Source organism: Engystomops pustulosus, chromosome 9 (assembly GCF_040894005.1).
Source record: "Engystomops pustulosus chromosome 9, aEngPut4.maternal, whole genome shotgun sequence".
NCBI lineage: Eukaryota > Metazoa > Chordata > Amphibia > Anura > Leptodactylidae > Engystomops > Engystomops pustulosus.
In genome coordinates, this window is record NC_092419.1 from 35,608,639 (window position 1) to 35,636,460 (window position 27,822).

The 27,822-nt window shown below is 42.3% G+C and overlaps 1 protein-coding gene across 2 annotated transcripts; it reads left to right on the top strand.

Annotated features, from left to right (window-relative positions):
- LOC140077988 (transmembrane 9 superfamily member 2-like) lies at nucleotides 1-27,795 on the top strand. 2 transcript variants are annotated; one of them, XM_072125690.1, is made up of 17 exons: nucleotides 2-241; nucleotides 7,476-7,543; nucleotides 8,331-8,424; nucleotides 8,512-8,633; nucleotides 9,468-9,597; nucleotides 13,786-13,913; nucleotides 14,116-14,227; nucleotides 15,078-15,157; nucleotides 15,467-15,575; nucleotides 16,954-17,086; nucleotides 17,327-17,446; nucleotides 18,293-18,350; nucleotides 19,339-19,498; nucleotides 20,638-20,789; nucleotides 22,725-22,836; nucleotides 24,086-24,257; nucleotides 27,018-27,795. In XM_072125690.1, the coding sequence occupies exons 1-17, from the start codon at nucleotides 119-121 to the stop codon at nucleotides 27,083-27,085; spliced, it is 1,941 nt and encodes a 646-aa protein (XP_071981791.1). In that variant the 5' UTR covers nucleotides 2-118; the 3' UTR covers nucleotides 27,086-27,795. The 2 variants fall into 2 exon arrangements, with proteins under 2 accessions (XP_071981792.1, XP_071981791.1); XM_072125691.1 differs by lacking the exons at nucleotides 22,725-22,836; nucleotides 27,018-27,795 and having other exon boundaries at nucleotides 1-241; nucleotides 24,086-24,251.
- Nucleotides 27,796-27,822: the final 27 nt, after the last annotated feature.

Sequence of the window (27,822 nt, forward strand, 5' to 3'; positions counted from 1 at the left end):
ACGTTACGCCATGACGTCACGCCTGGCGCAGAGTTGAACACCTAGCAGCGGCGCGGCGTCACGGGGTAACTGCCTTCATCATCTGACTGCTGGGGTCGTGTGTACACTGCGCGGCGGGATGGAGCGCTGTCTGCGGTTACTGCTGCTTCTCCTGGGCTCCGGCCTGGGCTCCGCTTTTTATCTTCCGGGTCTCGCTCCTGTAAGTTTCTGTGAGGAGCAAAAAGTGAAGGATAACTGCAAGGTGAGTGCGGGGAGGGGCGCAGCGCAGGTAGTCTGCCCGACCTACCTACCTACCTACCTACCTACCTACTTGACAGCTCAGTGCGAGACTATGACAATGATCGATCCTCATATGTGCAGCTAAAGATGCAAATTATCATCAGATTTAAACTTCAGTGACCTCTTTGATGCAGAAATTTAGGAGGCAAAAGCAAGTGAAATTCAGCCTTAAAAGAATAGTAATGGGCGGCTGTAGATGCCGGCCGCTGAGCTCTGTCTATATAATATAGGGAGGTTTTCCTATAATAATGTAAGTAATTGCTCATATTATAACTTTATAATTATTTAAGAGTCCAGTGGGAGGTGCTAGTCTGCAGTGAACAGCTTCCCGGCAATTTTGGACACTAAACCAGCCACAGGTTCTTCTGGCCAGGAGGTTTAGTGTCCCACGTCGTCCTGTTTTAGTTGTTTTTAGAAAAGCAAAAAAAGCTTAAGTCACCTAATTCCCCTCGGCAAGTGAAACCGCAGTATTACACCCTGGCTTTACTGCACAAGCACGGTAGGTATGGTGCCTGGAGGCTGTCATGAAAAGAGGCGCCAGCAGGATCTTCTGATGTAAGTCCTATGTGTCTAGGTAAGTATATCAATTTTTATCATTTTTGTAACTTAAAAAGACTTTAACATCGATTTCTAAACCACAGGCCCATAACGACCTGTAGTTGGATTAGGGTCCCAAATAGACCTGATAGTTCCTCTTTAAAGCACATCTACCACCAGGATAAAAGACTGTATGCAAATGAGCCTGTGGGGCTCCAGGCTCTATTAACACCTATGTCACCTGGAGCCCCTCAGGCATAATTTGCATACAACCCTTCATCCTAGTGGTAGATGTCCTGTAAGAGCTCATACAGTTTTGACCATAACAAAACGCATCGGTTTCAGTATATTTTGTGTCTTGTCATCCTTTTTTTTTCTTTTTTGACATCCGTGAAAAGGAAAACTTAGGGTTTTCATAATTTACACGGTAAATTAGAGGAACAAAAAATGGACTGCACATAAATGTTATTGGCTTTCTTTTTGTTTGAGGACCCTTTGAAGACCCTTTATAGTATGAATAACTGAAAGGACCACCCACTGGACTCTTAAGCTTAGACCATTTATGCAGAGGCTTTTTTCAATAAACTATAGGAATCTATTCAGCTCCTGGGAAATGTTTAGTTGATCTGGAGCACTTCTCCCATTGCTTCAGTATGGAGGAAGCTTCTTCCTAATTCTTGGGGTCACTGTCTGTTTTTCACTAGGAGGAAACTCTGGTGCGTGAGCCCTGAGTTATCTGTGGGTTCTGTAAGAGCTGTCGAGGAAGTGACCATTTGATGATTTCCTTTCGGTTATTAGATTTACTTACTGCAATCATTTACATAACATTTTCATAACTCTCAGGAAGATCATAATATTATACAACTCTACAGCATGAGGAACAATTATAGTGAATCTAGTCTAGGGTTTTATACTGATGTGGATTTTACGGCCACACTATAGATCCTACGATAGTGCCACAGTTTGGTCATTTGAATGTATCATCTTCTCATTAATAGCGCCATTGATGTAGCAGAAAAATGGCGTTCAATGAAGTAAAAACCTTCATTGAGGTTAATTTCAAAGGGTGAAATCCATCGTCAGAATCTTTATAATTATGTTACTGGTCTTATTTTGGATTGGTGGTAAATATTACATGATCCATTGCATGGTTATGCTTGGTTATGGCGTGTACTTTGTTAGTATTGTGGCAGGTAGGCATGGAGTTGTTGTTAGATGATGCTCTGAGATGAAGGGCACGGCGCATCTGTGCATCCATTTGGTCGTGAGCCCAGATTTTTCTGTATCATGTGCATCACAAATCTGTTGAATTCAATGGAACATCCATTAACATAACATTGTCTAACACAGAGGCTGATCGGTTGGTGCACTTCCCTTTGTTACTTAGCTAGTGGAACCCTTTAACCCAGAGACTCCTGACGTGTCTGTAAGATTATATGAATAGACTTCCTTATAGCAGGGAGGACAGTGCAAAGTTTAGATCCTGCTACAAGGGAGGTGATGACGTGATTCACAGGGCAGGTATGTGTGCGCGCCTTCCTTTCTATATCTGTTTAGTGTCATCACTCACTGTCTGCTGGTGCATTTTATCCAGTTCTGCTTGTTCTAATTTAGACACGTCAAGTCAGGTTAGTCTTTGTGGATACTAAAGCTCTGTTCCATTTCCAGTTTTATTACATTCCTCAGATTTTGGTTAACAGCAGAGCAAGGAGAAAACTTAGGATGCTTCATATATATCCGGTAGCACTGTTCCAAGGGGGGATATTGATCAGTTTAACAGAGCAATCTCTCTAAGGGCGCTGTCCCACGTTGTGTTTTGACTGCGTACGCAAACGCATACAAAACCGCACCCACAGGCGCAGGCCGTGGCCCAATCTCATCGGCATTTCTATGAAAACACTTGCGATCGGGAATGAGCCACCGGTTTTTTTCGTTACTTTAACCCCATAGCGCAATAAGACGTACCCTCACGTCTTACTGCGCATGGGGGAGTATGAAGAGGGCTCACAGGCTGAGCCCTCTTCATACTCACCGGGCATTTGCTTCATAATGAAGCAAACGGCCGTCGCTAACACCCGCGATCGGTGCTTGCACCGATCGCGGGTGTTAACCCTTTGATTGCCGCCGGCAAAGCTGCCGGCGGCATTAAAGAGCCGGCGGCGCGTGGGCGCCGCCATCTTGGCTCCGATCGTCACTCCCCGTGACGTCACCGGGGAGCGGCGATCCGTTGCCATGACAGCCTGGGATCACACAAAGATCCCAGGCTGTCATGATCGAGGCTATCTATTATAATGTGCGATCTGCACATTATAATAGATGGTATGCAAAATCCCCATATACTGCCATACTGTAGTATGGCAGTATATGGTAGGATCAATCAGACAACCTAGGGTTAAAGTACCCTAGGGAGTCTGTAAAATAGTAAAAAAAATAAATAAAAAAAAGTAAAAAAAAAAAAATTATATTAAAAAAACATAAAAATTCAAATCACCCCCCTTTCCCTAGAACTGATATAAATATAAATAAACAGTAAAAATCATAAACACAATAGGTATCGCCGTGTCCGAAAATGCCCGATCTATCAAAATATAATAACCGTTTTTCACTGCGTTAAACCCCGTAGCGGAAAATAGCGCCCGAAGTCGCAAATGGCATTTTTTTGCCATTTTGAAAAATAGAAAAAATTCTATAAAAAGTGATCAAAATGTCGAACAGTCCTAAAAATAGAAGCATTGAAAACGTCATCAGAAGTCGCAAAAAATGACACCACCCACAGCTCCATACACCAAAGTATGAAAAAGTTATTAGCGCAAGAACACGGCAAAATGAAGAATTTTTTTTCTGTACAGGAGGTTTTAATTTTTGTAAATGTATGAAAACATTATAAAACCTATACAAATTTGGTATCCCCTTGATCGTATTGACCCAATGAATGAAATAGACATGTCATTTGGGGTGCACAGTGAAAGCTGTAAAAACCAAGCCCACAAGAAATGGCGCAAATGTGTTTTTTCATCATTTTCACTGCATTTAGAATTTTTTTCCCGCTTCCCAGTACACGGCATGGAATATTTAATACCATCACTACGAAGTGCAATTTGTTACGCAGAAAATAAGCCATCACACAGCTCTGTACATGGAAAAATAAAAAAGTTATAGATTTTTGAAGGTGGGGAGTAAAAAATAAAAATGCAAAAACGAAAAAGGGCCTGGTCCTTAAGGGGTTAATGCAAAACACCGACGGCTAGTTCCTGATCGCAGGCGTTTCCATTGTATCACCCCCTTATCCTCATAGACTGTAAGCTTTTGTGAGCAGGGCCCTCACTCCTATTGTTCCATATGATTGTTTGTACTCTGTAATGTAATATTATATTTGTATATGTCCCCTATGATTTGTAAAGCGCTGCATAATATGATGCCGCTATGTAAATAAAGATTCATAGTATAGTGGTGGCGAACCGATGGCACTGGTGCCAGAGATGGCACTCGGAGGCATCTCTGTGGGCACACAGGCTGTCTCCCAGGCACAGAGTTTGCCAGACATGGCATCTTCCTGCAGTCTCAGGCAGTTCAAGTAGTGCCCTGCTATTGTAAAGTGACCCATTCTGTGCTGCTTGGTCCTGTCCAAAGAGTGAAAAGGTATCGGATTGGAGCTCAAAGATTCTGGTAGCAATAAGTTTGTTACTGCCTAAATTGCTGTTTTGGCACTTTGGAAAAAGCTAGTGGTTTATGAGTCTCACTTTGGGCACTTTGGATCTCTAAAAGGTTCACCATCACTCAGAGGTCGCATTAACGCCTCACCAAGCGTCATAGACGCATGATGAGGCGCCATTACTCCCCAGAATAATTGCCAAGCGTAAAAGTACGCTTGGCAATTATCCCCCTGTAAGGTGCTGGATAAGCAGTCTAGCGCGCTGCAGTCGTAGAGGAGAGTATCACTGTGATCGCAGCGCGCGGGCACTGCTCAGCACAAGACCAATAGCAAAGCTCCTTTACGCTGCCAGAATTAAGCAGCATGTAAGGGGCTTTGTTATTGGCTGTAAAGTATTGCCGGTAGATCGGTCGAGTCTGTGTATCTCCCTGCAGCATAGTGTCGCGGATGGATTAGTCAGGCTCTGCATGGGAGACCCGGCGGGTGCTGGGCGGGATCCCCACTACTTCCTTCCAGTAAGTGTAAACCTCGGGGATATGAGGGAGAGGGTGACGGGGGGAATCCTCACACGGTCCAAAGATTACTGTGCGATGTCTGGTCCGGACATTGCTGACAACCTGAGTCTGACATCCCTGTCACTGGGCACTGCCACAGGGGGCGACACTGTGTACAGGCCCTAGTGCTTGTGTGTATATTACTAGTACACTAGAGTCTGCACATGTTTCACTAGTTTGTGCGGCTGCCAGACTTCATTCACACACGCTCCTCTGCTCCACAGTACTGCAGAACCAGGTAAAAAAAGCCATTTGCCAGCTCCCATCCTGCTCCTATCACTTGGCCCTGTACTGTCCTCCAACCCAAGCAAACCCTGCTCCACGCTGCTGTATGGCACTAGCTGCCCTCGTTCCTCGCCTCCCCCGGACAAGCTGCCGCCGTCATGTCCCTATAGCCACGGGAGGTGATATACTGGAGGTCGGGGTAAAGGCCAAGTGTGCAGAGCTGCGTCCGTAGTCCTGCTTCTACCCCTCCCTCACACACTTTGCTCAGCATCAGCGATCATCATGGCAGAGGAGCAACAAGTTGTGCAGAGGCTCCCTCAGCTGCCCCAAGCACCCTCAGCTGCCCTTTTCGTCCCCAGGGGCACTGCCAGCTCTGCTGATAGAACTGCAGGGCACAGAGGCCAATGCATTGTAATAGATGGTCAATAACTGCATCTGGTAAGCTGCGGAGCCCTGTGTCCTGTCATTCATCTATCATGTTATTTATCTCTGCCATCCTCCTTACATGTGACTGACATGTATGACATGTACAACAGGGAGAACACATGTCAAAATATCTTATGTATGTATTTTGTACACAACACTTCATATATGTGTAAGCAGGTCTGTGCGTTTGTGTAAATATACTGGGACACATTTACAAAGGGCAGTGCACCAGTTTTCTGTCTAACTTCGCACATTCTATTAGGTGCAAATTGCTTGTGCAGGTATTTAACAAGTGTCTATGCCACATTAGTGTTGCACGCTGCTGTTTTGTGCCGCGCTGCACTAGTCTTCACACGACACAAATTTCTTTACTGAACGGGGCGCCAGATTTCTCATCAGGTGCACCAGAAAAAAAAGTGGTGCACTGTGTTGAGGAAGTGCTGGTGGCACCAGATTCATGAAGAACGTGCGCCAGAAATCCTGTACCCTGTGCCTTCTGCACATTACACAGGCATCTGCACATAGTACAGACTGCACTGTTCTTAGTAAATGTGCCGCACATGCTCCCCTACTCCACAAGGAATTCGGCAAAAAAAAAAAAAAGTAGAAAAAGTGAGAGCCATTAACGACAAGGATAGCCCGCCTGCCCATGTTTACTATTGCATCACTATCAGTTATATGGTTATAGGGTAAAGGTAATACAATTTAGGCTGCTTTTACGCATTCCAGTTGACTTGTGTTTAGAAACTCAAGTCAAGCTTTGTGCGATCACATACGTGTTTCAGCTGAAACTCATGTGATGTGTAAGGGTGCGGTCACACATACTGCTAGCACTGCATTTACAAATGCAGCACTAGCGTACGAGGACGGGCCTTGGGACAATAACCTATGTGTTTCTAGGGTGTGTACTCCTTGTCGGCTAAAAATACTCCTCCAAAATGCCAAGAGGAGTATTTTTACTCTGCCTTGAAAAAGTTAATGCGACCTCTGCCATCACTGTTATAGTATACATAGCAAGAGGATTTGGCCCATTACACACAGCCGTAAAGGGGGTCTGTACCAAGATTTCTGCAAATCTGCTGAAATAGTGTTGTCAGCTTAGCCACATGTTGGATGTGGTAAGTTATACTAGAGAATATTCAACGTGGACAGGTTTGTAATCCTGCATCAGAGATTACTAACCATGAGGATCTTCTGTTAAATTTACCAACTTCATTTATATTCACTGACAAGACATGATAGCAATTTAGTACTAGGGCAATACATTTTAAACCTGGGGTTTTTGGTTGTCCAAAAAAAAATTGTGTTATAAAACACCAACAAAAAGTTTTATCCATTGACATTTATTAATTGCCGTGAGGCAGTTGAAGGGACTCTGACCACTGCAAGCCCAAACGCTCCATGAATGGCACTTTTATGATGACCTAACATTTAGGACACCTTTTATAAAGCCATATTGAAGAACTAGGACATTATGTCCTATTCATGTGTTACACAGACAACTATTTTAGTTAATGCTCCCTTTCATCTGTATTAAAATTTGTCCCAGCCGAAAAGATTTCTATCTAAATAACATCAGCGGCTCCTCAGTTTATCACCCAGACGGTTCCTTGAGCTGAATGTTCTGTATGCAGGACTATGATTGACTTTCAGGGGGTATGTGTGGAGAGATTAGACCTGTAGAAGACCCCCGGCTGTGATAATCTTATCACTGGCTTGTAATTACCTGGGGGATCTGTGCGGTTTGTTTGTGTTTTTAGATAAAATGATCATCTGATAAATGTTCCTTTTTTCTCTTGTAGTCTCAAATTGAACTCCTAGTCAACCGTCTGGACTCTGCGGAATCTGTTTTACCCTATGAATATGATGCGTAAGTATGCTTTAATCATGTTACATCATCCTATAACCATTAAAAGAAATCAAAATCGAGCATGATCAACCAGGGACATTACTCAGATCCAAGTTCCTTGATTCTGGTAATCTTCTTCTATTTGTTATCTATGGCCTCCTTTCTTTTAAAATCAACTTTTAAATGATGCTAATCAGCCAGAAGGGTCTTGAGGTTGTTACCAGAGCGCATCCGTGCTGCAGATTCAAAGGCTGTTAGTGTGCAGGAGCACTTCCCCATCTCCGTGTGGAGAAGAGAGGCCACAGATAACAAATATAAGGCTACATTCACACGCGGTATGCCCGCCGTGCAGGAATACCGCCGTATGCTGGAGGTGAGGAGGAGGTGACCCCTATTCCCTCCATAGAGAATAGCGGTGCGCGGCCACACACACGCCGAAAGGTAGAGCATGCTCTATCTTTTTGCGGTGTGCGGCCCGGATGTGTGGCACCATATCTGCGCCGTGCCGCTATTGCCGTCTATGGGGACGTAAATGCGGCCGCATGTACGTCCCCGCAGACGGCCATGTGAATGAGCCCTTAGAAGGTCACTACAGTTGCCATGCCTGAATCTATGAGTAAGTATCCCTGGTGTATAATTCTGAATTAGCTTAGTAGATTTCTTTTAAAGGTTGATTCCAAACATTGAAAAAAAACCCAATTTAAATTGGAGAACTCCTTTAAGTGTCTGGAGCCTCCATATGCCAGTATTGATGCACTTATGAAGGTTCACATCAGAATTAGAAACTCATTGATTCTTCCTACCGCAGCTTTGACTTTTGCAAGGATGAAAATGAGCGGCATCCGTCAGAAAATCTTGGGCAAGTGCTTTTTGGAGAAAGAATTGCCTCGTCCCCATACAAGGTTTGTACAGTGCTGCCTTTCTTCTATGTCCTGTAAGTGGATTCCTAGTGAAGTTGTAACTGTACATTGGAAATATTCTTGTTGCAGTTTACATTTAACAAGAATGAAACCTGTCAGAAGGTTTGCCAGAAGACCTATGACCCAAAATCTGGTGTCAGCGCTCTCGATTTTATTAAAAAAGGAATTCAGCTCAATTACCAGCATCACTGGTGAGTACTGATCTTTGGTTGTACATTTATGTAGCTGGCAAATACCTTCCTTTAAAGGGGTTTTCCCACAAAACAAGTTATCCTGGGCCTATGTGGGAAAACCCTTTTAAAAGATCTTGTCATTTTTTTTTGTGTGCCAAGGGTTCCTATGTAATACTACTCGCCTATCTGAACCTGCAGTCATTCTCTCTTTAAATCCCTAATGTGATATATGTGAACACAATCAAATTGTGCAGGGTTTTATAGTGTACAATCAAGAAGCGCAAACGATGGAGCAGTAGATATCAGGCCCTCAGAGGATGGGTAGTGCTTTTAATATGCCATTAAGATGCATGAATCTTGCACATGCACTAGAGGTTTTGGTGGCGTCCACATAACTACCAGATTTTGGCTTCTGTCATTTGCAAGGGGCTTTCTCTTCCACTATCAAGGTCATTCTCTATGGGTATGTTGATGCTTTATGGTGCTATAGATAAACAAATACATTAGAAGAGTTAGCTAGGACACATGGGCATAGTATATCTAATATTATCATGTATTACATATGGCCTAGTGCGCTATCTGTACATTGTATAAGTAGAAAGCAAAACACAGTGCACATAGGTTGGCATTGGCAGTGAAACCCATATAGGCCCAGTCCGTATTTAAAACGCTCTTTACAAAGTAACAGGTAGCACATTTTTAGAGAATTTATCAGCTGCTAAAACCAATGATGCTATCCTAATGTACACACATGCCAGTCTTATGACATGAGTGTATTGGGTAGTACTTTACCATTATTTCCCTAAGCCACGTTTTTAGGGTGTTTTTGTCCTTTACTTTGTTTTTTAATAGGATTATTGATAACATGCCAGTGACCTGGTGTTACTATTTTGAGGATGGCCAGAAATACTGCAGCCCAGGATTTCCAGTAGGATGTACGATCACCGCAGATGGGAGAGTGAAGGACGCCTGTGTTATCAATGTAAGATTGTGCTATTATTTTTACTATGTACATGTAAGCTGGAGTTGTCGTACAGCTAAGGCTTTCAGTGCACGTGCCTGCACTGGTCAATAAGAAATGCGAGTGATTGACCACATAGTCCTGTGAGCTGAAAAGCTACAGAGCTACTCATTGCCCTATTATTCTAAGAATAGTCATGGGAAAGAGGCTGCCAACAATCTACTTTTCATTCATTTTCTATAAAGTCACACCTCCTATTTAATGTGCCCAGACCGGTTGTCACTACACCCCGATCCTTTATGGGAGAAAGCAGAACCACCCACTTGTAGGGGAACCTGCTTGAAATGTCAGTAACCAATTATGTAACTATGTAATGGTCCACTTATTCAGATTTTCCCTATTTTGTTTTTCACTAAAATGTTATCTGATCGTGATGGAGATGCCTGTGGAAAAACAGTCCTTAAATGTACACACATTAGAAAAACATGAAGAATAACCACAAATGTACACATCAAGAAAGGACAGATAGAAAGACCTTTCTAAGGAGGATACATTAAATCCACCTGTCATCATTAAGGAGATGCGTCTGTTCACACCCCGTGAATTTTTCAACAGCAATCAGAGTTACACCCTAAATCCAGAATGTATGCTAGTCGGGGGGGTTACGCACCATCTAGTGCAAACTTTTATGTTTACATTACGTTTTATGTTTACAATGAGAACATACACAAATATTCTGATCTACTTTTCATCCTGCTGTGCAATGCATACACTCAGCAGAAGCTATTTGAGGCAAAGAAAATGCATGCAATGTATTGCATCCCTCCCCGGCCTCCGCTGAGCACAGCAAGGTCCCCAGTACATGTAAGGGCAGTTACAACACTGGGGAAAATGCCCTGTATGTCACTACTCCTCCCAATTTCAGGCGGAGGAGCAGGTTGTTTGTGCATGCCACTTCACCCTCCGTTGTGAGGACGCATTGGGAATCCGCTCAATATAGCTTTACAATCGATAACTAAAAACATGTTGTAAATTGTTCCTTAGTCTTTTATTGTATAGCATTGCCACATTATTAAAATAGTTTGACTTTATTAACTTTGAGTATCTAGTATATAAAGGTGTGTGTGTGTGTGTGTCCATTAAAGGAATCTTCACATTTGCATTTACAATCGCCAAATTACAATCGCTCTCTGTGACTCAGGGAGTGTCATAGACTAGGTAATTCAAACTGAAATTTGCAACCTGTGCTTTCCAAAATCCACTTATTAACCCCCTTATTCAGAAGCCATTGTCTGCTGCTGCTGTGGCATTTAGAAGCTGAGCTGTGATTGGTTGCTGTTTTGCCACAGACTGAGCTTTGATTGGTTACTAGTGAGTATAAGAAAGCTTGTGCGTGAGGTAATATGGATAGCGAGACGGAGAGACGCGTAGGAATGCAGTTTAGGTTACAGATTTTAGAGCTCGGCACATCTCTTCTTAATTTGCCTTTAAAAGAAATCTGGATCAATACCGCATCAAAGAGCTGACACACTTCAGATTTATAATCCTCATCGCATGACTATTTCCACACTGATAACATCTGTGTATGAGAGTTTTTGGTAAATCTCATCCTGGAACAGTTCTGATGTTTTTCCACATGAAATCCATGCGTTACCCAGACTGTATGGAGTGTATGGATTGTGCTAGATCAGTGATGGCGAACCTATGGCACGGGAGGCACTCGGGGACCTTTCTGTGGGCACCCAGGCTGTCGCCCCAGGACAAAGTTCACCAGACAGGACTTAAATCTTCCTGCAGTCCTAGACAATTGAGATGCAGCTATCGGCACTCTTTTAAGGTGATGTATCCTTGACTGATTTGAACTGCAAAAAGAGAAAGAAGGTGTGAACAGGGCCAGAATATTTTTGGAGGTCCTAGTACTGGCCCCATGATTATTCCTGTACAGAAAGACCTTGGAGAGAAGCTACAATGATGTCTGAATTTGCCTTCCTGCTTTCAACTGTATTGGTGTCCTCAGGGGGCTGATACGATTGAATGTTGTGAAACAAGAGAGAGCAATAAGTTGCTGTTTAAATTGTCATGTTGGCACTCGATGGTAAATAAGAAGTTTTTAGTTGAAGTTTGGGCACCCGGTCTCTAAAAGGTTCACCATCACTGTGCTAGATGGTGTGTTCTACTATCCCTAGGCTAGGCAACATTCTGGGTTCTGTCTACAACTGAACTCCAATTGATGTTTGAGAACAACATTAATTGTAAACAGACGGGACTATATGTGGTCAAATTATCCTTTCAATCTTTTACACGTCTATTTAAAGGGATATTCTATTAAATGAATGTTGTATATCCCCATGGCGCAATAAGATGTACCCTTACGTCTTGTTGCACATGGGGGAGTTTGAAGAGGGATCACGGGCTGAGGCCTCTTCATACTCACTCGGCGTTTGCTTTAAAATGAAGCAAACGCCCGTTGCTCACATACGTGATCGGTGCTGGCTCCAATCGTCACTCCCCGTGACGTCATTGGTGACTGGCGTTCCGTTGCCGGTACAGCCTCGGGTCACACAAAGAGCCTAGATTTTGATAGCCTCGGATATCTATTACAATGTGCGATTTGCATGCACATTATAATAGATGGTGTGCAAAATCCTCATATATTGCCATACTGTAATATGGCAGTAAATGGTAGGATCAAGCAGACAACCTAAGGTTAAACTAAAAATAAACACATTAGGTATAGCCGCGTCCCAAAATGTCCGATCTATCAAAATATAATAAATGGTTTTTCACTGTGTTTAACCCCCTAACGTAAAATAGCGCCCAAAAGTTGCAAATGCCATTTTGAAAAATATTAAAAATTCAATAAAAAGTGATCGAAAGGTCATACAGTTCTCAAAAAATAGAAGCATTGAAAAGGTCATCAAGTTGCAAAAAATACACCACCCACAGCTCTGTACACCAAAGAATGAAAAAGTTATTAGCGCCAGAAGATGGCAAAATGAAGAATTTATTTTTTTTTGGTACAGGTGGTTTTCATTTTTGTAAATTAATGAAAACATTATAAAACCTATACAAAGTTGGTATCCCCATGATCATACTGACCCAATGAATAAAGTAGACATGTCATTTGGGGCGCACAGTGAAAGCCGTAAAATCCAAGCCCACAAGAAATGGCACAAATGTGTTTTTTCATCATTTTCACTCATTTTTTCATTCAGAATTTTTTTTCCCGCTTTCCAGTATGCGGCATAGAATATTTAAAAAAAACAAACCCATACACAGCTCTTTACACGGAAGAATAAAAAAGTTATAGATTTTTGAAGGTGGGGAGTGAAAAATAAAGATGCAAAAACGAAAAAGGTTACATAAATGTTACACAAGTTTGGTAATTCAGCCCCTATGGGTGACTGCATCTCAGAGAGGTTTAAAGGGAACCTACCACCACAAATCTACCTATAAAGGTAGATTGGGTGGTAGGTGGATCAATGGGACGTGAGGATAGCCCTTTTAAGGGCTAATCCTCACGTCCCTGAACTTTTTTGATAACTTTAATTTGATATTTATTCAAATTTACTTATGCGGCTACCGGGGCGTGGAGTAGCCGCATATGAGATTACACGAGGCGGCTACTCCACGCCCCGGTAGCCACTTTACCCCTCCTACTCACCCATCTTCGGCACGCAGCTCCGCGTAGCTGCGCGCCCTCGTCCGGCGATCCTGCCGTCTGCGCCTGCGTGGTCACAACTCCGAAACAGGCGCGGGCCTGCTCTTCTGCGCATGCGCAGACGGCAGGATCGCCCGACGAGGGCGCGCAGCTACGCGGAGCTGCGCGCCGAAGATAAGTGAGTAGGAGGGGTAAAGTGGCTACCGGGGCGTGGAGTAGCCGCCTCGTGTAACCTCATATGCGGCTACTCCACGCCCCAGTAGCCACATAAGTAAATTTGAATAAATATCAAATTAAAGTTATCAAAAAAGTGCAGGGACGTGAGGATTAGCCCTTAAAAGGGCTATCCTCACGTCCCATTGATCCACCTACCACCCAATCTACCTTTATAGGTAGATTTGTGGTGGTAGGTGCCCTTTAAAGTTCTATTTATGTATTCTTTCTTTACATTCTTTCTTTACATTTGTTCTAACAAATGTAACATTTCTTTCACTCCATTTTTTTCCCTTTTTACCTGAAGATATATTGTTTTGTTTGTTTTTTTTTAGTCTGAATTTAACAAGAAAGATACGATATACCTGTTCAATCACGTTGATATAATAATTACATACCACAGTGGGAAAGATGAGAACTGGGATGGCGCCCGACTGGTCGCTGCAAGACTTGAACCAAAGAGGTGATTGATCTCATTTTTCCTCTTTGTGAGGTTTCTTTTCTCACTGGCCATATTCTTCATGCTTTGCGTTTTTGTAATACAATATGGCTGTGTGTAAATGGAGCCTCGAAACATCTGTTTGTTTGCCTTATTATATATATATATTTTTTTTTTAAAAAAAGGAACGCAAATGGCTAAATTGAAAAATTTGTATAATTTCTAGTTATAAACACACCGGAGATAAGGCGATAAAATGTGAAGGCCCTCCTATGGAGATCCCCAAAGATCTTACAAGCAAGTTTCAAATCACTTATTCCTACTCTGTGATATTTCAGGTAAGTCCTTCAGATTCTGATGGATGTGCTTTCTATTTATTAATAATAATCTTTATATGGCACCATCAAATTCCGTAGCGCTTCACCGATTCTGGGGAACATATACAAATAAAAAAAATTACAGACTAATAACAGTCATATGAAACAATAGTTTATTGATGTAGAATTACAACTATTTCATTGTCTTTCTCCTGGGAGCTGTCAGAAGTCCCATAAAGGGAAAGAATCCCAACCCTCCATTTGTATGAGACACTTCAGGGGTCTAGCAGGCTTTCATTCTTGTGATTATTGGTGGCCTAATTTTCAGGACCATGGCGATCAAACCCGTATTGCCTACTCCCTATCTAGGGATAAGTGGATTTACATTCTGGATAACCCATTTAATTCTAATAGAATGCCAACGTAGAGAAATTATCAACTTGCATACAACCATTGACTGTCCGTATAATGGGTATTCTGAGTTTTTAGAGCGAATCTGTGTTCTAGCTCTTAATAATCCATTGGATTTTTTTTTTTTTTTTTTTTTTTACTCCTTCTGTGAGTGATGGTTTTCTAAAGCAGACAGCCAATTTAAAGAGGTTTTCAAGGATTTATTTTATTGATCATCAATCCATAGAATCGGTGATCAATATCAATTCGGCTGGGGGCCAACACCTGACACCCTCTCCCCCACCACTGTTTGAAGTGGTTGCAGCGTCCCAGTGACATGGACTTATTAGATCCGATATTGATTACCTATCCTCAGGATAGTAGATTAGTGAAAATAAATCCTTCAATACCCCTTGGACCAAAGTTGGCTACACTGCATCTTTTAAGAGATTTGAATATATGTATTTTCTTTTATATGTAGGAAAATGACACCATTAAATGGGCATCTCGATGGGATTATATTTTGGAATCCATGCAGCACACAAATATTCAGTGGTTCAGGTAAGAATACGAGCATCCTCTAGATATCACACACCTTTTAATGATGAGTAATGAGTGTTACACACTGGTGTCTGAAGCCGTGTTTTCAGTCAAAGCCGTGAGAGGATCCAGTAGGTAGATGAAGTAAAGCTCTTTAAAGGGAGTCTACAATCTCCACCAAGTGTTATAATCTGGCAGTAGAACGTTGTATAGGAATGTTCTGTGATTTCCAAAACACTTTTATACTTTCTATGTTTTCTGAGAAATTCCAAATTGAACCTGTATTTAAATCTATATTATATAAAACAATGTTTTTTCTTCTGTCCTCAGTATCATGAACTCGCTGGTCATTGTCCTCTTCCTCTCTGGAATGGTGGCCATGATTATGCTACGAACTCTTCACAAGGATATAGCCAGATACAATCAGATAGATTCTTCTGTGAGTATTGTGTCTTGCACACTGTGTTATTGCTTCTATCAGAGGGGTAGTCCAGGGTCATGAATTTATTTATTATCATGGGACCAGGGGGTATAAAAATATCAAACTCTACACTCTCCTCTCTCTGGTGCTACAGTCCAGCACTTTGCCTCAGTGGGAAAGTGGTGCTGTCAGCCACATGCTTCATACAGGCCGCAGCTATAGACTAAAACGGGAACGCACTTGTCAGTAGTGTCACTGCTGATCTTCTATATACAATGGACTGACAGTGAGGGAGGATGGACTGATGGACTGGAGCACCGGAGATAAGTGTTACTTTTATACCTCCTGGAGCCCAAGAAAAAAATAAATAATCCTGGACAACCCTGTTCATAATCTGTTATATTCTGTAGTTTGTTCAGTCTCTATCATATAATTTAGCAAATTAATAGATACAAAGCGGCATAGTTCATGCAATACAGATCTTCCAGGAACTAAAGTGTGATATGCATTTGGGTTATGGATGCAGTGTTTAAAGAAAAAAACAAGTGTGGCTAATAAATGCAGAAAACCTTAAAATGTTAATAAGCAACTACTTACTGCAAAGTGGCCCTAGAGGTTAATTTTCTAGGTTCTGGTCCTCAGATTCCAAGATTTTTTTTCTTTCCTGCTCTTTTGGATCCCACATCCGGGGGGAGGAGGGAGTGTCCCTGACTACTTTGGTTCATGACTCCTTCCTTCCCACTCTGATGGACATTTCTCAAGTAACCAAAGCAGTTTGTGTGTGTGTATATATAGAAAGTTGATCAGTATAATAAAATACTTTTGGGCTTCTTTCACACACCAGTGCGCTGCAGAGGAGGAGGAGGGTTGAGAACTGCTCACCCCTCCCCTCTCCATAGAAAGAAGTGCACACCAATACTTGCAGATGAAGAGAGTTCTTGCTCTAAATCATTAAAATCGATGGTCATATTGCCCATTGAAAGGCAAGGGAATGTATGCAGCCCATATCGCTACGGTACGGGTTTCGTACGGCTGTTTTTGTGTGAAAGGGTCCTTACACAGTATAAATTTTAAAAAAATGTGGCATTGGCTTATTTAAAACATAGAGATCAGTTTTAGCTGGGATTAGGAGCTTTTTTTTTTGACCTTTTGGGTACTGCACTTGTAAGGGCAGGAGTCAAAGGGGTAGACCTTGTCATAGTAGGTGCTTCACCCCTCTTTTGAAGGTATAACACGCATGTACACCTGACGTCTCACTGGACTTCCTTACCCTGGACAATTTATTGTAAATGGGGACCTTTTTCCTGTTTCCAAAACTTTGCTTCCCATTTTGCTTGTTTAGAAAAAAAAAAGGGAACCCCCCCCCCCTTAAAATGTCACAATTTCTTTTCTGCAGGAAGATGCCCAGGAAGAATTTGGTTGGAAGTTGGTACATGGTGATATATTTAGACCACCAATGAAGGGGATGCTTCTGTCCGTCTTTTTGGGCCAAGGAACACAGATTTTCATTATGACGTTCATTACATTGTGTAAGTTTTATTCCTTTAGTTATCCTCTGTGTTGCAGATTTTCTCATACTGTGTAACTGGACTAAAATGCGGGCCTGCAGGGGGTGATCTGCGCAGGTTTTAGGAGGCTGACCAAACAATTGGGGCCACCGCTGCAGGAGGTGGGGGAGGGGGGTGTCAAAGTTTTTATAACTACTGAGTTACTTTCTACCGTCATGTGATGATTCTAGCATAACCCTGTTTCTCTATTGCTCTCTCTAGTTCTCGCCTGCCTTGGATTCTTGTCGCCTGCTAACAGAGGAGCTTTGATGACCTGTGCTGTTGTGTTATGGGTCTTGTTAGGAACCCCTGCTGGTTATGTATCTGCCCGGATGTATAAGAGTGAGTAGCCTTCTTAAATGACTATTGGATCTGTGATGATGAACCCGTTTCAAAGATTGGAGGTGTATGAGTCCGTGATTCATTGTATTATCTGGGGACTGATGACTCTGACACTCAAGAGTTGAAAACATGACTTGTCTTCTTGTTGGTGTGAATTTGGCTCAATACCTACCACTGGTCTTTGAATTAGACTTGAGGATCTGTAAAACAGTCCTACTTTAATTTATTGTTCCTACTGAAGATTTACCTTGTGCTATCGCTGAAAGGTAATTTAGTTTACATAGACTGAGCTTTTGTGACTATTTTAGCAGAGACAAAGGAATAAGACTCTATAATGTCCTAGGACAGGGAGGCAAGAAGTTAACAATACAAATGTCTAAATCCTTCTTTCCCCTATGGAGGGACCATGTTTCCCACAAGAAGCAAGACCAGCTTTTAGTGTAATAATGACCTTTTATTTCTATAGCGCTATCATAAATAGCGTTTTATAAATCCTGATGGACAAATAAAACAAGACATTAAAGAGTAAAAACCTAGTCATGTAGTCAAAACAATAGCAGTGAGGGTCCTATTGTCTATGGCCTGTGTGTAATTATATTGTGACTGCAAACTGGACACGATCACTGGTTACTTAAGTGTGCATTTAGCCGGCCATCTGGGGGCATGTACATCCCCACAAGTGGCAATGGCGGCCCGGTGGCGATACTGTGCCACACGCCTACGCCGGGAAAAAATGGAGCCTGCATACCGCCGAGTGAATGCACCCTAAAGGATACATACGTTTGTGTGAGTGACAATGGGTTATTCATATTCAGCTTCTCAGTTATCGTAAATTTCATTTTTCAGCATTTGGTGGAGAGCGATGGAAATCCAATGTGTTATTGACAGCACTTTTATGTCCTGGGTAAGTGTGTGCACATGAGTAATATGGTTTCTGCTCCTTGTGTTACATGTATCCTTCACTTTGCAGTCGCTCTCTTCTCTCTGTACTGTGGGTAGTGTCATTGATCCTTTGACTCTCTGTTCTCCTTCTCTATATAGTTATGTGATCTGACCCTCCTGTGGCCTTCTGCCACTTTTGCTAGCATGAAATTGAGCTTTTATTGAGCGGCAGCTTTGTTCATAAAAGGTTTGTTGAAAGAATCATAATCGGTCAGTTTCTATCGGGTTCCATTTAAAGGAAATCTATTATTGGGAATCTACTTTCTAAAGTACTTCCCAGTGGAGATTCCCCCTTAGTGAAGCATCTGCACACCTTTTTTCTTTTAATCTATTATTCAGCCTTGGTGAAATGGTGGTAATTCTTTATTTATGCCAATTACTTGCAGAGGCTATTGGGGTGTGGAGTAGCCTCGGACAGCTCCAGGGCGAAGGCTACTCGTCTCCCCTGCATACCCGCCTACCCTTCTTTGTTTCGTGAGCTCTGATGAGCTCTGTGCAAGCGCACAAATACCTGCTGGAGACAAGCCTGTTGGGAAGCTTATGTCCAGTATGGTCTGTCGGCAGTGGGCCAGCAGCAGGAGTGCTCTGCACTTGCACAGTAGCTCCTGGTGGCGGACCTGCGGGTGATGCACAACAAAGCAGGTGGGTATGCAGGGGCGACTGCGGGCGTGGAGTAGCCTTCTCCCTTGGAACTGTCTGAGGCTACTCCATGCGCCCAGTAGCCTTTGCAAGTAATTTGCATAAAGACAGAGGCTGAATAATAGATTAAGATAAAACCGGTGTGTAGATGCTGCACTAAGGGGGATCTCTATCAGAAACTTTTTTTTTTTTTTGTAAACCATGAGAAAGGAATACTGTTATGGAAAATGTATAGTGTTCTAATCCTGCACAGGTTGACCATGTTTTGGATGGTTTAATAACACTTTTTTTTTTTTTTTTTTTCTTTGCAGGATTATTTTTGCTGATTTCTTTGTCATGAATGTCATATTATTGGCCAAAGGCTCTTCAGCTGCAATTCCATTTGGGACACTGGTGGCCATCCTAGCCATGTGGTTTGGCATCTCTGTTCCACTTACATTCCTTGGAGCATACTTTGGATTTAAAGAGAGAGTAAGTTCTGTAGCTCACAATTTCTAAATGCTATACAGCAGGTAAGATGGGAGGCACATGGCAGCACTAAATGCAGTAGTTTTTAATGGATCATTGCCCACAGCTGTTATTTTATTGGACTGTGCATCCAGTCCATTTAAAGATTAGAGCATGTCCCATTTTCATGCAAATCACTCAGTAGTTTATGAGGATCCGTGGAAAAAACAGATGCCACATAGATGCGGTCACTTCATTTTCTTTTCACAAAATAATAGCTCTTAGGTTGTAGAACAACTTTGATTATCTTGATTACATGTGTGCTGCAGTGTGTAGCAGAGAGTGGTGTAGCAGAGCTCAGTGTGTTCAGTGCTCTGGATGCAGAAGACTCCCACACAGAGTAGTAAGGTAAAATATGCCTCCTCTTCAGTGTCAGCTCATCCATCCCAGTCTGTGATTCTACAGAACTCTCTCGGTCTCTTTGCACCTCAAGCTGTCTTATAGACTTCTCTGCACCCCATCCCCATCTTCTATTACCATTTTCTACATAGTGCAGATGCTAATGACCCTTAGTTCTCCCACAGCACATACTATACACTTTCATGTAACTGTTCCACTGCTGGTTTGTACTACGTATTACATGCTGCATGCTCCTCCATGTAATGAAGGCTAGTCTCCATATAGTTTCTGTATGTACACTATGCAGTTTTCATTGGATTTACTTGTAGGAACCTCATTGGATTTGTTACTAAATCACTGAATTGGATTTGTTACTAAATTACTGAATGAGCAAACACAAGGCATCATAGGAAGTGAGTGCTATGTCAATTTGACTGTAATGTAGCTATAGTTTCAATGTATTTCTACTCCTACTAGGTTGAGTAAGGTAATTGCTTTTGTAGGAATCTGTTATTTGAACACTAGATGTCCTTGTTCCTTTCAGTAGTAATGGGCATGATTTCTATGACTTGTATAGAATTTTCAGTTTTTAGTATCTTCCTTGACACATAATGAAGGAGAATATTCTAAGGAAATTATATAAAGAAATATAACAAATAAATTCAATTGTCAAATTAAAGTGGAGGTGGAAATTGTAACTAACGGCTCATATTTTAATAGAGTTTGACACTTAGATATCTTTATTATTATTATTTTTTTGTTAGGCAATTGAACATCCTGTTCGAACAAATCAGATTCCTCGGCAGATTCCCACCCAGTCATTTTTTACTAAACCATTCCCAGGTATTATCATGGGAGGCATCTTACCTTTCGGATGTATCTTTATTCAGTTGTTCTTCATTCTCAACAGCATTTGGTAAGTGCCTATTAGCTCTTTTGTCACTTGTTGTATTGAAAGCACAAATTCGAGTGATGATCCACAAATAACTGTAATCTGGAGGTAAAATGTAGAAGCGCTAATGCTACGAGGCATTATTTTTATTTATTTTTTTATTCATTTGAGCATTTTATTACCTTTTTTTTTTTTTTTTTAATTTTTGAGGAAATTTTAAATGATGAAAACATTTTTGATGTGTCCCACTGAGCTACAGCTGTGTACTGTGTCTATGCATACAAAACGCTTCACATAGACGAGTAGGAACGGGACCCAACACAGTCTCCTGTGATGACATCACAAAAAGGGAGCAGCCAGAGTCTGGTGTGGCAGGAACAGAATCTCATGCACAGCTTTGTCTACACTGAGCAAGTAGATCAGTACAGTATAGAAGAACAAGAGCAGAACGCTCTCTATCCTCCTCAATCGTCACCTCATTAAAGATCCAAATTGTCTGTATCCTCTACCTGCTACATTATCCAGGGAATACCTCCTCTGGCTCTAAATTGGATGAAAAAAAGAAATAAAATTAAGACCATAATCCATTTCCTTGCTACTTTCCAAGAATCGCCTATTGAGAAACAGGAATGCAGAGAAAAGCAAAGTGATTGGCTGTAACTGGGGTATACAATCAGTGGATGGTGCTATCAATTTAAAGGGAACCTGTCACCAGAAATTGGCCTAATAAACTACTACTAATAATAAAACGTTCAGTTTTTCAGATACAGTTTTTGATGCCCAAACCAGGAATGGAGTAAAAGTAGAAGGAGGAGCAGCACCTTTCAATTATTTATCTCTCCTATTATGATCCACACCTGCTTTTGGTTTCAAAAACTGCATCTGAGAAACTGAACGTGTGACCACACCCTTAGCCATGAAAGAAACCTCCTCTAGAAGCTGCTTGACAACATACTAGTAGCGGTTTATTTGGTCAATATCTGAAGACTGGTTCCGACTGCTAATATCTGAAGACTGCTCATGAATGTTTTCAGCCCATGGAAATGTATATTTGCCGGATCCCACAGACCCAACACTTTGCACGGGACTGGAGTCCTTGCAAGATACATGCAGAAATATGATGCAAGGACTCCCTGTCTGGCAGCCAAATTTCAGCACATAAACGGTAAGAACTGTTACAGCAGCAGTGTTGCTGTATTTCTGTCTCGTGCAAGCACTCCGGTCCTGTGCAGTCTGCCGGGATGAACCAACATACAGGTCCATTTCCACAAGCTGTACATGTTCGTGTGCAGCCAGCCTGAAAAATTTGGGCAGTTTTGATTAACTGCACATTTTATCTTGTTTCTGGATTGATGGGGAGGAAGACTGGCGCATCATCCCCATACCAGCGCACTACACGCAGGATTTCCTTAGGGGTTTTGGCCTCTTAAGTAGTTCTGGCGCAAATCTGTCATAGTTCACCAGAATACAATCTATATACCAGGTCCTGTTAGATTTCAGCTATAACCTTTGCCAGCCCCCCTTTACTGAAACGCGGGCTTATCCTGCAATAATCTGTCTGCCTAGATACAGTGTGCCATAGCTGCATCATACAGCCACCCATGACTGGTGCATATGTAATCTCTAATACAGCATAGCTGTGATAAATACAAGGATCGTTCTTCATTCTGCCAGACGTTCCCTCATTCACATAGTTGGGCACAGCAGGATGCCCGCACGTATCATGCAGCCTACGTCTATTCCGCTGAATTATTGTATTTCTCTAGCTATTTACTGCCGGCTGGTTACATCTCGTTTTTGCTGATCAACCATATGAAATGTAGTCGGATCCTGTTCTGCTTAAAGTGGAATTAGTTTGTGTTGGTTACTGTGTTACATATGACGGTGTGGCTGCATTATACAGGTCTGTCTGCCTCATGTATTTCTGTCTATTTCACAGTTTTGTATTTTGTTTTGTAGGTCTCATCAAATGTACTATATGTTCGGTTTCCTGTTTCTGGTATTCATTATACTCCTGATAACTTGTTCAGAGGCTACTATCTTGCTTTGTTACTTCCATCTATGTGCAGAGGTATTATAAACTGATTTTCTGGTTAAAGGGATACTGCCCAGTCCATATTACCTTTAAAACTGAGGGTGCGGTCACACGTACTGCTAGTGCTGCGTTTACAATCCCACCCTGCGTTGTGTTCATGAACGCAGCGCTAGCTGTTTGACCGCACACTAATCTGTTAATCTGTAGGACCTGAGCACAGCAGGAAGGCGTTTCATCTAATCACGGAGCTTTTAGGTCTAAACGCTTCTGAGATTAGAGGAAGCTCCTCCCCTCTGCGCATGAATTGAGTTTCGAAACACATTTCAAACGTAGTGTTTGCAGGCAGCTTAATAGAAGCCGAAACCTAGTGACCACAAACGAATGAAACGATGCAGAGAGTATGAAATTTGGTTTGCCGATGCAGCCAGGAGGACCAGACGGTTTATGTGATGTAGCTCTTGGCTATTGCTGCTTACTGTCCCCCTCTCTACCTCCACTGGGGACCGTTCAGCCTCGGCTTTCATCATTCTGGTCTATTGCCAAATCTTTCAAATTGTCGTCCATAGAGCACTTACTTGTAGGTTGATTTGCATATCATTAAAAAGGTCATTATCTGCATTATTATTGGATTACGCTGCATTTTGGACCTATTGATTTGTATACAGTATTCTGTGTTTGAAAAACATTTTTTTTTTTTTTTTTTTTACAGAAATTTCTGACCTTCACCAGAGGTCAGAAACTGTGACCTCTGGTGAAGCTCTCTGAATGCTTTACTGTAGTCTCAGACTGCAATAATCAGCTGTAAGGTGTCTGTAATGAAGCTTTATTGATAATCCTTGGTCCCATTACAGCAAAAAATGTTTAAACTACAATTGTCACTGGGTCCAAAAATTTTTTTGTCTGGAGCTACAATTATAAAATATACCGTTTCGACTTGCATACAAATTCAACTTAAGAACAAACCTCCGGACCCTATCTTGTATGTAACCCAGGGACTGCCTGTATACGTCCCCTCCCCCCCATACGGCCCTGTGAATATAACCTTGCACAGCCTCTGGCTACTGCGTGACGTTGTTTGATATCTAGGCGTATGTTATGTAATGTTTGTCTAGACTAGTACTATACCATTAATATAGACATACATAACATTTCAGTTTTCTGACCTTTTTTTTTTGTCTTGCAATATTAAACAGTACATCATTACTGGAATAGGCTTATTTATTAACAATCCTGTGATGGCACATTACCCAACATTGTCTGTCTGTGTTTTTCCACTCTCCTGCAGGATTACCACTGGTGGTGGCGGTCCTTCCTGACCAGCGGATTCACGGCTGTTTACCTCTTCATCTACGCCGTTCATTATTTCTTCTCTAAGCTACAAATAACAGAGACTGCCAGCACCATTTTGTACTTTGGGTACACGATGATCATGGTTTTAATTTTTTTCCTGTTTACAGGTACGTAACAAATTATATGGAAAATTCCCAGAACTGTTTGTCTGACCTCAGCGCCCAAGTTCATAAAACACGTGCAAGTGGTGGGCCAAAATGTTAACCTTTTACATTGATTTCGAGGAAGAAGATGCGTCGTGCTATGTTGTAGTTTTGGTTTATCTTGGTAGCTTATGCTGCTGGTCGACAAATTAGGCTGAAGCTTCATTGCTATATATGGACGCATGGCCTAAGATAACAAATGCTTAATTGCACCCAATGAAAAGTTCCCTGAAACAAATCTGAATTCGCTATTGCTGGATGTGTATGGCAGTGTGATATATATGTGATCAAAAAGGTGTACCTAATGCCACTGTAGCCTTTGAGCATTGGGCCATTGACTTGCGTTATACATGGTTATTAAGTGGGTCTTACCCCACCCTGGCGGAGCTGGGCTTTAGTTTTGCAACGTGGCTGCTCAGCCCCTTGGAGGTGGGAGGTGTGAGGAGTGCTATCCCATATCCGAAGGCCCAAAATGCCGCAAAATGGGGAAACAGTTGGTCTAAGGCTACATTGACATGGACGTATGGGGGACATATATACAACCACAAGCTTGCGGCCGCACAGGCGTCCCCCATAGATGGCAATAGGCGCACAGAGTGATACGGTGCCGCTAACATATCCTATCTTTCCCCCTTGTTACGGCTGTGCATCTCTATGGAGAGGGGAGTGGTCACCCCTCCTCCTCTCCAGCGCACCAGACGTATGTGCAGCAGGGCGGGCATGCATCCGTCTGAATATAGCCTAATAGCGATTACAGATCTGCAGTTTTGTAGAGAGGGTCTTCTTGTATCACCCTCGGTGCGCACCATTGGAATCATTTTGCCGATATACTGAGCGGGAGGGAGGACCGAGGTGTAGATTTCCACCACAGGTCACCCGGTGCAGTGTTTTATAATGGTGTATTTTATATATTGTCTTCACGCTTCCTGTCACTGACAACAATAGGAAGATTTCCCTTCTCCAGACCCTCCGCCATCCACTCTGTTTATCAAGCGGGGTGTTTATCTAGAAGCCGGCACGCTGGTTAAATTGCTTTAGTTGCTGTGACTACTGGTTCTCATTTAGAAGCACGGTAAATATTTGCATACAGAGCCAATTTTGTCTTTGTAGACGCATGTAAAAAATAAATAAAAAATTGCTGCCTGTCTTCTGGAGTACAAGAAAGCCCACTTCATGGGGGAAAAAATGTAAGTTAATTAATTCCAATCTGCTCCGAAAATGCAGCGAGGCAGTTGTCTGCGAGTGTATGTTTTCACTTGCCTAATGTATGTTTAGACAGATCCAGCATTAAGCTCTGCTAATTTACCGCTCATTCTGCCAGACTTTCCAAGTCAGTGGGAAACATTTACAGAATTTCCTTTTTTATTACTGCGCAGGCAGGTTTTTAGTCAATTGCTTTAAAGGCTTCCTTGCTGAGTGTATATCGCAGTACCTGCAAAGAGAGTAGAACGGCGCTTCAGCTGGGAAAGACCCCCCCCCCCCCCCCCCCCCAGCCCTAAATTCAGGAAGAAGATGGAACACAGTCTTGGTATCATGAGTCCAAGCTATTAATCGGTAAAAAATATCAACAGAACTGTTAATTTAATGTCACAGTAAGCGGACAGCGCCATTCTCTGTGTAGTGGTCAGGCCATGTTACTGCAATTCCGCTCCCATTTCTATGAATAGGAAATAAGTTACACCGAGTTGGTTTGGCCACTACACTGACAATGGAGCTGCCTGCTTCCACCTCCCTGGGGTTGCAAGTGTTTGACCCCCCCCCCTAATGATGTACCACCCTTTACATTAGGTTATTGCAGTTTTCCAATTTTAGTCGCCTATATTGTATTTGTACTAATAAACTTTTTTTTCTGTTGGAGCCATGAATCCTACAACAGATCAGTTGTGGCTTTTGGGACATATGCGGACTTCCACAAGATCGGGGGCAGTGTGGTCATTACTGAATTCACTCCCCCTCTGAACATCATTCTCATGTCACTGCTTGGAGGAGCATGCAGAGGACATCCCCTCCAGCCAGGGACTTGGGAGCAGTGTTCATGGAGGGGGGGGGGGGATGTTTTCCGTAATGACTGCCCGGACCCTCCAGACACCTGTAGGGCATGACAGGAAGACAAAGGATAGCAGCTGGACAGTCACCTGACATCTGACTCTTACCTGGTAAAGGGGAAGGTTTACCAGGACAAGTACAATATGGGTGACCCTGTAGGAGCATTGTATTTGCGGTGAACTATCTTCATGTCCAACCCTTTTACATGAAATCTACCATTGAAATCCATCATGATAAACCAGGGACACTTACTCATAGATCCAGGCACCTGACTATGGTAATCGTCTTTAATTTATTATCCATGGCCTCCTTCCTTCTAAAATCAACTTTTAAAATGAGCCAGAAAAGCTCTTGGGTCGTTGCCAGAGCCCCTTCTGTGCTGTAGCTTCACAGGTTGTTAAACTGTCTCCCCTGTGCTCCTGCACAGTGGAAAAGCCTGCAAAGCTACAGCAAGGGGGCTCAAGTAACGCCCTCTAGAGCTCGTCTGGCTCATTAGCATAATTTTCAAAGATGATTTTTAGAAGAAAGGATAACAAATATAAGAATACCTGCCTGAATCTATGAGTAGGTGTCTCTGGTTTATCGTTTTGGATTCTGATGGTAGATTTCCTTTAACTCTTCGCATGTGCATCGGAGAGGGCGTTAAATGATGGTTGTATTTTGTCTCTCCCTCTTTAGGCACCATTGGTTTCTTTGCATGCTACTGGTTTGTCAGGAAAATCTACAGCGTTGTAAAGGTGGATTAACGAAGACTGGCAGTAAATTAGGCACAAATCCTTATGTACCTGTGTGACTCCAAGAATAAGGAGATGCTACACCTTAAGGACTAGCAGCGTATGGAAGGATCGCACAATGTAGAGACTTGCTTAGACGAGCACTTTTTTGGGAGACCGCGTTTACGACATTCCGCCTTGTGCTTCTCGTCATCCTCGTTATTAGGGGGTTTTTTTTATTCGCCTTCTGTTGTAAATACACGATGCGTGTGAGCGGCAGAGTGTCGTGGCTGGAGTCTCCCATGGCCAGTAATAAGTCCCGGCTGATGGTGATTGATGTCCCTCCATGCTTTTATGGCAATTTATAATTTTTTTTGCTACTGTGCCTTCCAGACATGAGTTTTATTTGTACAGAGATTCATTATGTCCTGCGTACGTACTGTGCGTTCTGGGAAAAGTTAATTATTATTTTTTTTTTTTTTTATTTAATTGGATCTTTATCTTTTTACCCATTCTGTCCAGTTTTCGGTAGTTGCTTAGCATTTCAATGTTTGTCTCCTTCTTGTGTCCGTCAAAGTCCAACCTGTATATACTGGTAGAAGTGATGGGTTCCTAGGGGAAGGGCCAGGTACTAGGGCTCCAGAATTTTTTTTTGCTAAGGAATAAACAACCAAAACATGTGGCATGTATTTTCTACCCTTTTTCCTAATGTCTTGTTCTGTGCAATAAAATTACTAAAACCCAAAAAGTTTTTTTTTTTTTTTTTAATA

Excerpts from the sequence above, each read along its gene's own strand:
- LOC140077988 (XM_072125690.1), top strand. The coding sequence starts at position 119 with ATGGAGCGCTGTCTGCGGTTACTGCTGCTTCTCCTGGGCTCCGGCCTG. Across the intron at positions 8,425-8,511 it reads TTGCCTCGTCCCCATACAAG|TTTACATTTAACAAGAATGA; the intron begins GTTTGTACAGTG and ends TTCTTGTTGCAG. Across the intron at positions 20,790-22,724 it reads TTCATTCTCAACAGCATTTG|GTCTCATCAAATGTACTATA; the intron begins GTAAGTGCCTAT and ends TTTGTTTTGTAG.